Source organism: Alexandromys fortis, unplaced genomic scaffold (assembly GCF_014885135.2).
Source record: "Alexandromys fortis isolate MF-2015 unplaced genomic scaffold, M_Fortis_MF-2015_v1.1 scaffold_182, whole genome shotgun sequence".
Classification (NCBI taxonomy): Eukaryota; Metazoa; Chordata; class Mammalia; order Rodentia; family Cricetidae; genus Alexandromys; species Alexandromys fortis.
The window spans coordinates 1,689,192-1,702,221 of record NW_026068068.1 but is presented as its reverse complement, the minus strand read 5'-3'; the positions used below and the strand labels follow the sequence as shown (position 1 = coordinate 1,702,221).

The 13,030-nt window shown below is 43.2% G+C and overlaps 1 protein-coding gene across 1 annotated transcript in view; it reads right to left on the bottom strand.

The window, feature by feature from the left end:
• Window positions 1-13,030, bottom strand: part of Rapgef5 (Rap guanine nucleotide exchange factor 5) — a 236,313-nt gene that overhangs the window by 60,325 nt on the left and 162,958 nt on the right. Inside the window, exons 10-11 of the mRNA XM_050120850.1 lie at window positions 9,470-9,594; window positions 8,932-9,020 (exon numbers count right to left, since the gene is read on the bottom strand). Of these exons, the coding sequence (XP_049976807.1) occupies window positions 8,932-9,020; window positions 9,470-9,594 (214 nt within the window). The remainder of the gene's footprint in view (window positions 1-8,931; window positions 9,021-9,469; window positions 9,595-13,030) is intronic.

The window sequence follows — 13,030 nt, the reverse complement described above, 5'->3', positions numbered from 1 at the left end:
AATGGGGGCCTCAGATATGCTTGGGCAAGCATACATGAACATATCAACCACTGAACTATACCCTAATCTTCAAGCAACAGCAGTTGCTGCTCTGAAGATAAGAGGGGACCACCAGGCTCACTATGGACAATGTCTGGGCTCATGAATTTCAGAGTCTCCACGAGGCCTGACAAATATCTCACATAAAAATGAATATATAAACAGCCAGACTCAAGCGAACTCTCATGTGTTCCTAGTAAAAGACAGCATTAAGCGTACCAATGTAATATCCAGGACTTGCTGAGAAAAATCTGTTTAGAAATCCGCAGGATATGAAAACAGTTTTCCTTTAGAACGGTGGTTCTCAGCTTCCCCACGCTGTGACCTTTAACACAGTTCATGTTGTGCTGACCCCCACCCAACCATAAAATTATTTTCAGTCATAACGTAAATATCTGTGTTTTCCCATTGTTTGAGGCAACTCCCTGTGGAAGTGTCAGTCAATCCCCAGAGGGGTCACTACCTAGATGTTGTGAACCCTGCTCTAGACATACTAAAAACCACGTCCGTCACAAAACTAAGAAACCAGTACTGTGGAGATTATTTTCACAAACAACCTCTGATAGAACACAAATAGAAGTTGTCTGCATGGTCATTTTAAATTACTGAATGTTTTAGTTTCTATTTTATTAATATGTATACAAACTCACAAATTACAATAGTGGGCATTGAATAAGCAAGGGTGGAAACAAAAAGAAAATCATAAACATAAAAGCATAATGAGATGTCCTCTCCATGTGGTTCACCGCTGTTGCTGGCTAGTCACTGCATAAGTTACCTTCCACTGCCAACTACCCGCTGAAACTCTAACAGTTAGCATTAACTTTGGTGATGCTGTTCATAATATTAACAATATATTTCAGATATAAACTACCACAGCTCAAATGTGGACTGTTTATGAGAATGTTTTAAGAAACAAGCATCTTGTGACTAGGGACGTAGCTCAGCTGGTAGAGTGCAGTGTGAGCATGCCCCAAACTCCTGGTTCAATCCCCAGCACTATATAAAACCAGCATGGTGCATATGCCTGTTCTCCCAGCACTCAAGAGGCACAGCCAGGAGGATCAGAAGTTCAAGGTTATCCTTGGCTATGAGGCCAGCCTGGGCTATTTGAGGGCCTGTCTCAACGACAAACAAAACCTTCCCAATGATCCCCGCCCATCTAAGCAGGCACCATTTCTGTGTCAAGTGTGCTGCTCCACCATGCCCTTGTCCAGAAACAGCTTCTTTTCTCACGTGCTACACTGTCATGGAAACACCACATTTTCACAGCCAGTTAGTGTGTGTTAAGGATCTTGTGATCAGTCAGTCTCACTGCACTTCATCTTGCTTTATTACCAACAGGAAATTAATTAACCCTCAGTCTACAGGCAGTGTAAAAGCATCGGTTCCCTGGCTACCATATGTAACTGCATGCTCAAAGGTGGTATGAACAGATCAGCCTGGATGATGAGCACACTAGACGACATCCACAGACAAAATGGTGTCTCCCCACTTCTCATCGTATAGCTCAGGTCTAGGTTGGTCTGTCTGCCCATTTCTCTCTCCCTTCCTCCTTTCCCTTCTCACCCTCTCTTTCTTGAACATCTTTAGTTAGCTGCCCACGTGGCCATCCTTCTCAGACCTGGAAGATAGGAAGCAGGCCTTGTGTGCTGGAGAGGAGGCTTCTCGAGTTGAACTATGCTTCCTTCCATTACGCTGTTCACCAGGATTCCATTTCTAACAAGAATGTCTTTGGAATCAAGCGAGGAGTGCATCAGGGCTCATTTCTAGATTGAAACGTGCATTCAATCACTGGCACAATTTAATTAACTTCCACCTCAACATCGAAGTCCATTGAATGAGGACAATTGTTCTGCACAAGGACCCATCTAATGAGGCAAGGTTTGGATAAATGAATTGTCATTTTGAGTAACCTTTGAACCCTGGATTTCAGGTCTGCAGGGACCTCAGGCTTCATGTGGTCTAAGTCCCCTGTGTGTGTGTATGTGTGTGTGTATGTATATATTATATATATTTGTATATATAATGAGGCAACTGAGAAGAATTATTTCTACTCAGTTCTAATTATCTCATCACGTAGTTAATGTGAATTTATAAAATGTCCCAGTGTTTCAATTATGGTTGATAAACACATTCTCTGCATTAGCAGTTAGGAGAAAAGCTAAAGGAACTGCAAAAACTAAACACGACATCAAAAATAGCCTCACTCAAACCAAACGGAAAAGTGTAGTAGAGCAGTCTAGAGCAGAATAGAAGCTGCATGCTGATCGCAGCCCAATTGTTCCGACTTCTGAGACCACTGGAAACATTTTTGCTGTCACTGTGCATAGCTGGGCCATGTCTTTGCCCTTTGTGGCAAAACAAGCCCCGACTAATCCCTGTGCGCTCCATCATCTCTGTGGCACCTGGGGCGTATGCTAATGATGGAGCTTTCCTTGACTTTACTTTTATTAGTATGCACATCAGCAAAGAGCCCAATATGTAGAAAACGACACTTCCATAGTGCTGAGAAAGGCCTCAAGTGGCATCCTTGTTCTCTGACTGCGGAAGCTACTTCCCCGGTCTCAGAAGGTCAAACATTTCCAGGGAGGAAGGTCCCTTTAGCCTTCAGAGAGGCTGCAGAACAGTAACATATATCCTAAATAAATACATATCAGACATTCTTTCTATTTCAATTAAGTCTATTTTGTTGGGTTCCAAGCTTTCATGTTAATATTTAAGATCTCTAAAGCACTTCCAATGTACTTGCTTTGGAAGATGTGGATTAGTTACTGGAGCCACCATCCACAATACCAATTACCCATCATCCATCATTTAATGTGCAGCCCCTTTCCTCATGTTGTTTACTGTTTGTTTGACTACATCAGAAGATAAGCATCCACAAACACAAGAAGCCAGTTTTGTTTTCAACCATGTCCATAGCATTTACTAAGAAAACAGTGCCCACATAGTAGTAAGTCAAAGATATTTATACAGAGAACAAAAGAATTACATTTTCAAAGGCACTCAGTCATATGGATGCAGAGGCTGAAGAACGAAAGCGCACTTTTTAAAACACAGAAGTCTTGTGTAAAGTTAAAACTTGAGAGCATACAGGGGGTAATTAGTATAAAGATACAATGTGTGTATTTCACTGTGGGGAGGGGGCTGGACTTCCTCTCCTGCATTCCACTATGTCCGAATATCCTAAAATGGTTTGGCAATAAAACTCTGTAAATGGGTTTTGGTGGTAGCTGATGAATCAGAGGTATTCACTAGACACGTTGTTATAGTGAAATTTCTCAGAGGAGCTTTAAGTTTCCCTGTGCTGGCTAGATACAAACACATGTAAATCCCCACCACATACAGACCACTGAGCCTTGGGTTTCAAGCATCAGAGTCGTCAACAATCTGTTCCACAAGGTTCTAGAAACAGAGCAGCAGCATCAGTAGCTTGAGGTGGCCTCACTTCTAATGTCCAGATAATTCTGGAGCCCAGCTACTTGTATCAGATCTAGGATTTGATGGTTCTTTGGTATATTTTGCAAATGAAGAGGAGAGTCCTTTAAGGGCAGAAGTTCGTGGTACACAATACTTCAGAGCTCACCATTTATAGCCTGCTCTATGTCTCCAGCTGATTTACTAATGGAGCTCAGACCTGGGACCCATTTCAGCACATTTTCTACTATACTGATTGGTACTCATCTGCCTTAAAACATAATTTTCCACAGAAGCAAGCAGTCCCAGATATGAAACCTAAGGACCACCCAGAGGTTTGTGCTGTGTAAGGACAGCTGTAAAAACCCAAATGGATTTTGTTCATTCTGTCATTCGCTTCCTCATCATTCCAGGAGTGAGAAACCAAGTAGCTGTGTGTCCTTTTCTCAACCCCATCCAGTGGAAAGCCTAGCAGCGCAGTTGAAACTGTTAACTATGTTAGACTGAAGAGACCATAGGCAGAGGTCAGAGGTCAGGAGGCTAGTCATGGAGCCCTGGAGAGAGGATGCTAAAGAGAGGTTGACAAAAGGGGAATGGGGGTCTTGCTCTTACAGACCCAGACAGATCTTTAAAAGGTTCTCAAAAGAATGGCACAGTCAATGTCTTACTTTAGAGGCTTGCAAACTAGATGCACAATACCACAGCCTGGGGACCTGGTACAATGCAGTCCCCAACTCAAGCCGCTGAATCACAATGTCCGAGTACTATTTGTTTTAAGCATGCTTCTCTAGGGCTCTTGTATACAGCTACAGATAAACTACATTGGTCAATCTGTCACACGACACTGCAAATAAAAGGCAAGGGACTTGTGGAGGTGGCCTTAGCAGTGGTGAGGCTGCTTAGTGCGCAGAATGTCAGTCTTAGCGCAGAACCTGGTCTAAACTACAAAGAAAAAACAGTATCACAATAAGGTCATGTACGTATCAGTTACATAAAACCACAGAAAAACGTACAGCATCTAAAAGCTTCTCTGTCTACCCTCAAACAGTTTGGCTGTAGCAGAGTCTATGCTAGGTTTACTTACTGGCCTGGTGACCTGCACGGAGAAGGCAAGCTCAGCAAGGAAGAAGTTCAACAAAACTTTCTTTGTCCAACAAGCATTTTTATATTTCTTTATAAAAAATTACATTTCAAGGTCATTATGAACTTGTTGACAGGGAAGGAGATAAAATTTAACAGAAAACTAGGGCCCTGCCCTCATTTAACCAGGGTTCTCAGTCCAGTACTCAACAAAGCCCTTCTCCAACCCTTTCAATCTTTTAATACAGTTCCTCATGTTGGGGACCCCCAACCATAAAATTATTTTCATTGTTATTTTGTAACTAATTCTTCCACTGCTATAAATCATACTGTAAATATCTGTGTTTTCTAATAGTCTTAGGTGACCCCTGGGAAACGGTCATTCAACCACAAAGTGGTCGTGAGAACTAGGCTCAGCAACAAGAATACTGAGATTCGAACCCAGTACTCCCTCCTCACACTACAGAGTGGGTGTAGCCTCTGAAGAACAAGACTTGCTTCCTCACTCCCAGGCTTAACCATCAACCATCAGCATGGAGGCATGTATGTTGTCCAAGGCAGGGTGTCGAGACACTTCTGTATAGAGGAGTGTTAACAGACCACGCGGATCCACAGCCTCATAAAACTAAAGGGGGAAAAGGCAGCTATAGCTTAAAGAAACCAGGTCAGATCTAATGAGAAGCAAGGCAGATTTTTCCTTTCCTATTAGCCTGCTGACTTGCTTGCTTTTCCAGAGAATCTGTTATCATAGCGCCTTTGTTCAGAAAGATGGCTAAGGAATTAGGAAATGAATATAAGGAAATGGGGAGTAACCCACCAGATGATTTCCCCCCTTGCTTGGAAATAGAAACCATTAGTTTCTGCAGAAGCACCTAGAGGCCGAAGTTCCTTCAATCTCTGCAGGAGGAAAAGGGTTAAGTAGAAGCAGCACCCCAGTGCGCAGCAGGGCAGCCTGGGCTCACACCTGTCCTCCCCTCCCCTCCCCAGCTCCTCCACTCAGAGTGTCTGTCATTTCCTTCTTCTTTCTTTGTAATTCCCTGGCTGGGAATGCCCAGAGATGTCTGTCCTATTTCTGGGCAGATGAAAGGTAGAGCTGTAGAAACTGCTGGAATTTTCTCTAACATTTCTGAATGTTTCAAGTCAGAACCTGAACTGTGAAAGAAAAGAAAGTCTTTGAAAACAGCTTCAATCACTTCCCACAATCACAAACAAATATCCAATGGCTACACTCGGCTCTTCTTTTGTATCTACAAGAATAAAAGAGTATGTGCAAAAGAAAAAGAATGTTGAAAATTCCAGTGGATTCCACTGCCGCTTGCTATTTGGGTGCACTATTACTAATTCCTAAATAGAAGGGAGTTTATCATAGCTTGAAGAATTCAAAGCTGCCTGCAAAACAAGACCCAGGTGCTTAGTGGTTTGTGTGTTCCGTATCTGCGTTCTCTATTCTTCTTTGGTAAAAGTATAAAAACTAAATCCATTTATTCGTTCATCCATTCACTCCGTCATTCCACACACATCAACCAGACAGGTAAGATATGCAGAATCATGAAATCACTTTGGTGATTGCATAAGAATCTAATTATTTAGAAAAATTGTTAAGTAGATTGCGTTTAAGCATTTCTAAAATTTTGAAACTCAGCTTGATTTGGTAATAAAATAGTGCATAAATTGTTGAGGTTTTTCTGTTTTATTATTGATTTAAGTAATAAGAAAAATAAAAGCCTTCTCTTGGAGCCCTGGCATTCTCTTCTCTGTTCTATTCCCCCGACCAACATCTTCCATTTCAGTTCAACACCAGGGGATCATCAGGTCTGGAGCCTACTGCCGGGGCTTGTACACACACTTCCACAAGTAGGTATCCCCTGGAGAAAGGTGTGAAACATCTCTTGTTTGGTTGTTCTTCCAGCTTATGGTGGGTACAGGAATGAGGGAATGTCAGAACATCTCATTCAGGCTTCCAGAGATGCCCACCTCTTTCTTTCCTATGCCATTTCTCCCTCAGCAGCACCGGGGCCAAGTATAGGGGCTACCATATGGCCACACGGGCCCCATATGGCTCCATCTCACAGAGAGACGCTCAAGAACATAAAATCGCTGCCGTATACTTTTATGGCAGCCCCTTCTCATTCCCCCCATCTGCCCTCCAGATGGCTTCTGCACCTCTATTAGACTCTCATACATGAACCTCTGCTATGAGGCATTGCCCAGCTGACGTAGGTGTCCTCACCTGTTAGTGATAAGGGACGTCCAGTACTTTAAAAACTTAGTACATTTAGTATTCAAACTAGAACAGACCATTTGAATATATGTATTTTATATCTTTAAAACTTATCAACAAAACCCACATGGTCATTCTCTCCCTGAAGTTTCAGAGAGCCACGCCATTGTCCCATAAGATCCTCTCATATCCACACATCAATCACTTTCTCCAAAACTGGTTTTTTCATTTTCATGAAATTCTCCTTTGATGAGAAGAAAAGTTATTACTGAATATTTTTTCAAATGTCTTTAGAAAATTTTGAAGAAGCACATGTGTCCACGTGTTCTTCACTGAAATTGAATAAATGAGCAAGAAATCAGGTGCTGCCGACTGAACCCCCTATGTTAGGGCTCGAAGGTCTAGCCACTGTATCCTGCACCTCTCTGTTTTTAGGTGTTTGTCTGAAGAGGCATATGCGACCCTAGGCTCAGTATAGCTGAGAGGAAAGCAGAAATAAATGTCACTAGAGAATATGCGTATTCCATTCAAATAGGCCACAACTCCTGGCGTTAGAGACACGAAGGTGACAGTCATCTCCAGTCCCAAGTGCTGAGTCTGTTCCTGAGGCCAGGACAGGCTGCAGTGTCAGTGAGCAGTGGAACACTTCCTGGTCTGCTGGAGGCCCTGGGTTTCATCCCCAGAAGCACAAGAGATTAAAAGAAAGGAATGTACAGACTGAGTGAAGTCATGGCGGGGGGGGGGGGGGGGGGGAGTAAACAAATTATTGTTAACTAATGTCTGTGCTTATGAGGTTAAGAAGCAGAAGCCATTTCGTCCCTCCAGCGCATCACCCTGCCCAGTGAGTCCTACCCTTTCTGTGACAACTTGCCCATGCTCTTTTCTGAACAATCTAAGGCAAGCAACACAGGGGGACGCATCTCATGATTACTCTGCGGGCGGAGCATTGGAACGCTGCTCAAAGACACACAGTGTCAATTTTAGAGATACAAAATAACCCAGCGAGTGCCACAAGGATACTTTTATTTTATTGAGAATAGCTTATTTTGTGTGTCTAAGCAATAACTTATTCTTTCTCAATTGTATGCAAAATAAAAACTTGATTTTTAAATTACAATGATATCCTAAGATATATGGTTGGGTCATGCAGTTTTTTTAAACTATTCACACACCATTGCTTCTCTTACTATCCATTGTGAAGCGGCAGACAGAACTACTGGGACACTAGGAAACTTGCTCCTAGGCTGGCATTTCAGTCTCTTCTGTGTACAAAACTCAACCAGTTACTCTACACTATGCAAGCCTTTTCTGAAAGCAATCAATTCGCTGCACACCGAGGGGGCCACAGGTGCCTTTGTGGCAGCAAAATGTGTGTGGTAGTCATCAGATCAAGGAACTTCAGGCTGCTGCCAGAGGCCTGCTCACTGGGTTAACTGCTCTGGGCTGAAACAGACTGCAAGTGCTGGTTCAGAGAAGCAAGCACTCTTCCTTCTATGAGAAAAGAAATTATGGGTAAGACATCGGTCAGATGTGTTTCCAAAGGCGTGCAAAGCTAAAAGCTATATGGTCTTTTGGTTTCAGCTGAACGAAATGCCAGGACACCTGAGCAATATGGCTTTGATCTCTGGTCAGGGAAGCAGTGCCACATGGGGCACTGCAACCCTTGCTCTGGGCAGCAGTTTGTGACCACTTGGGAAGAGGCAGAAGTTGCTGTAGCAGCTGAGGGGTTGCAGGGATTGCTTACATTTGGGCAGGGAAGCTTCTCTCAGCACTCAGCATTTCCTGCAGACCAGGTGAAGCCTCTTGGCAGCCCCTCCCCTTACAGGGCTTTCCATAGCACAGGAGCTATTGAATACTGGCTTCTTGCCAAGTGGCTTTACGTGAGACTTGGCAAAAATTACCAACCACACACATCTGCCTTCACCTCATTTTCTTTCCACAGCTCCTTCCCAGGCAACAGCTCAAGAACTACACGTGTCCATTTACTGGATGGAAACAAACAGCACAGGCATAGGGAGAGCCACACAAAGCATATGCTTTCCCAGCCATCCTGATTTCCCAAACAGTGGGGATCTCGTCCCTGGGGATACTGACAGGCGCCAGCTGCTGTTGATTTGGGGAGAGGAGACCCCACGCACACACTCCCAGCCCTCGCCCCCATTCCAGCTTACCTGTTTCTTTGTGCTGAACCTCTGCCAGGTGCAAGTCATTCAGAAGGTGCTCTAAGATCTTCTCCGGGGTCCCGGACACCACCATATATCTGTCAGAGAGCAGAGAGTCCACTGAGTCATCCTCCGTGGAAGACTGCGAGCGGCTGCTCCATTCGTCGTCCTCATCTTCCTCGTCGATGTATTTGAAATAAGGCACATCGAAGGTAGGCAAGGGCAGCTGGCGCCCTGAGAGCGCCTCGGAATCTTTCCTCTCTAGATGGGGGTCAAAGACCCGCAGGCGGGAGCTGCCCATTGTGAACGGTGCCTAACAAAGGCATCCCCTAAAGGCTAAAAGATCTTGCCATCCTGGTCCTTTCACAGGGAACTAAGTCCATCTGGCTGCTAAGAGCTCTGCAGTCAGCTAGAACGCTGGAGAGGCGGAGAGAAAAGAGGGAGGGGAGGGAGGGAGGGGAGGGCAGGCAGCAGCAGAGCGAGTGAGTGAGAGGGAGCAGGGAAGGGAAGGAAACCCAGAGCGTGCCTGGGCTGCGGGGACTCTCACCTCGCATCGCTCTCGCTCTCCGCACTCCCCGTGGTGGGGGCTGGGCCACAGCTTGCTACTTTCTTCAGCACCAGCACACTCTGGCCTTGCTCTTTAACCTGAACCATTGGCACTTCATCATCTTGCTTTAATTGTCGATCAGCGTGATGGATAAGAGAAGGAAAGGAGAAGAAAAAGATTAAAAAGAAGCCAACTAGCTTCACTTCATTTCTTCAAAGAGCTGGAAAGAATTAGCAGTGTGGTCAGCCATCAGTTCAGAATTTAGGCTCAAGGTCTCTGGAAACACAAAAGGCCACGAAGACAGAAGAAAGTTGTGTGTGTGTGTGTGTATTTAGGATCTGAAGAGTTTATTTTTGAAACTACCTTCAGGAACAATTTGATTTGGAGACTAGAAAGTTTAAAAGTTTCAAAATGCTGTGAACAGTCTTCTACCTGGCTGATGTTGGTTGCCTAAACATCATTAAAATCGGAAAATCACAGCGTAACTACATTTAACACTTAGAAAATGAGTCAAGGCTTGCTTTAAAGGGTGGGCAAATGGCTAACCATTGGATAGCTCAGGTCAAACTCTGCCACTCTCCCTGGATGGACACACACACATACACAGAGGGGGAGGGAAGGGACACCTATCGCAGGGCTTTTAAATTTATCACACATTCTTTTATAGGAGTACAAGAAAAGATGGATGTCTAGTTAGAATGTTATCTATGCTAAACCCTGATGCCACGGGCCCCTGCACTGACTTTCTTCATCTCTGTCCCTTTTTAAACAGGCAAGAAGCTTAACCATCATTCATTTCTGCACACACAGCTTCCACAGCACAGGGCCAGTGCCTGACCTGGCTCAGTCAGGGCAAGCTCACTGCTGATCCAGCAGTATGGGCCCAAGTCTGAGCTTCGGACACAAACTTCAGGGCATTTGCTATGAAACTCTTACTGTGTAGTAACCCAGCCCCAGCAATACCGCCAGAAAAAAAGAACTATAAGAGGCATATAAGAAAATCCAACTTCTTTGTTGCTGATGACTTGAAATAAAATAAATTAAAAAAAAAGAATAGAGCAAAAAAAGTTGAGAGCAAGTAGGTTTCCTCTTAAAGATGATGTCAACTGTTTGCAAAGGCAGCTGTGCTGGTGCACTTCTGGTACCGACAGGACCCACCTGTAATTAGGAACAGACTCAAAGAAGGGCATCCTGCCGTCCTGCATGGGTAAAAGTGTGTTATCCAAATGCCCTGTAATTGCTTCAACAGACCCGTCATGGATATCAGTGTATTTTACTCTCTCTTTTTTTTTTTTTACAAGACTAGAAAGGCATTGATATCACCATAACTGCTAAGCAAATCAGCAAATGACTATGACCTCAACTCCCAATTTCTAATAAAATGTAAGTATACTGGTTTTTCTTAAAAACTAATAATATTGGTCATTCTAAACAGCAATATAATTGTGTGATCATCCTTTTTAAATCTCCTACTGGCAAATAATTTTGCTAGGAAGAACCGGTGTATTATGTTTCAGCAAGGTCAGACACATGGCGTCTATGGCAATTAATGCTGGATATTCATTGTTCAACTCCCCAAGGAGGCCAGTGTGAGTCCTGTAACATGAATACCAATGTGTAATTGCTATCGTTCATTTCTCCAAGCAGTTCTTTTGTTATCCATGCCGGTGAAGTGGACCAAAGTAGCTGGAGAGAGGCGCATATTTGGACCAAAATGGGGGAGGGGGGTGGAGAACAGAAGAAGGCTGGGATGAGCTACATTGAATAAGGGAATTCTATTATTTGAGAGAACAGATATGAAAAGACAAAAATCTCTCCCTGGCTTCCTCTAATCGTCAGACAATATTCATTTTATATGAGCTGCTGTCATTCTGAAGTACATTTTACATCCTATGTGCACATGATATATGGCATTATTAACTTTGCAGGCTGCACACATACATATGGATGGGCAGGGTTTCTAATGTCTGTGTAAGTGATATGCATTACATGGCTGTGCACACAGCAGTCATACTTTACTGGGCAGGAGAATAGCTGAATCAGGTTGATGCACTATCAATAGCATCTTATGTCATTGTAATAGGTTCCATTTTGAAACCTGTTAAAAATAAAGAAGAGAAAAAGCAGAAAAATCAATGAGTAAGGGGAGATGTAAATTCTTGAAACCTGCTGTGAAAACACGAGAATCCCGTGTCCTGTAGCCATCTATGAAGGAGGGTTAAATTAAGGCTTCCTACTATGGGCACCTTTCCCTTATTTCTCTTCCTATAAAAAAAGAGAAAAAATAGCATCATTGAGGTTGTATTATGAAATTTTATTTTAGTACTTGATAGGGTAAAATAAATATTAGGACTAATGATGGAAATATTTCTATGATAGATTGTCCATGAAGCATTAAAACTTCTAATTGACAGTCATTTATGTAACAAATAATGAGGTCCTCCTTTGGGTAGGGCACCCTGCTGGACACTCAGTGGCAAGCAAAGATGATTAAGACAAGCCTGCTAGACTCTAAGTTAACTGCCCCATGAAAACCCAAGTACAGCTTGGTGCACATTCTAAAGCAATGCTTCTCAACCCTCCTCACGCTGTGGCCTTTTATATAGCTTCTCATGTTGTGGTGATGCTCAACCATAAAATCATGTTCATTGCTAATTCTTAAGTTACAGTTAATTGCTAACTGTAACTTTGCTACGGTTAGGAATGTAATGTAAATCTCTTGTGTTTTCTGGTGATCTTAGTCAACTCTTGTGAAATGGTTGCTAGGGGTCTCAACCCACAGGTTGAGAACTACTACCCTAAGGTGTTGCTAAGTGCAGGGGACAAGGAAGCAGAAAACATGGGGTTTGGTGGTCAGAGATAACTAAGTGGCCTGAGAGACTGAGAATGCTGTTAAACAGGACAAGGATCTAGAGGAATGATAACTCAGATCAAACAATGATGTTTTATTGGTAGGACAGAGGACTGTCGATGTTTACCAGGCAGTTAGAAGGAAAACACAGCTTTCTGCACAAAGGCCAAGGAGAGAGACAAATTTGCTAATAATTCAAATTTTGGCGGTTGACAGCATTAAGGTGGAACCAAAGAGTGGGCAGAGAAGTGGGATTTAATGAGGAACATCGAGTGAGAGACCAAGAGGATAGAAACAGTGTAACGGCGTAAGCGAATGCAGACAGATTGTCAAAATATAGACAGCTTTAATGGAGGAATAGACTTACAGAACCACCGTTCCCGCGGAGACCAGGAAAGCAGAAGCGAGCGCTGGGAGCACGCTCGCCAAATTTATAGGAAAACTTTAGCCTGAGGCGAACACGCCCCCTAAGGGGTGGGACTTATCCCTACATCTCCCCCTTTTGTCTAAATAAGACAGAACTAAACCAAATACAACTGTATACAATAATAACAAATAAATATAACAAACAATATTGAGAATCAAAAGTTTTGCTAAACATTCTATCTCAAGGAGTCTAAATAATGTAGAGAGTAACTACAATTATATAATCTTCAACTCCATCAAAGATCCGAGAAGGGAATAAATATTACTTAACAAACGAGATATAT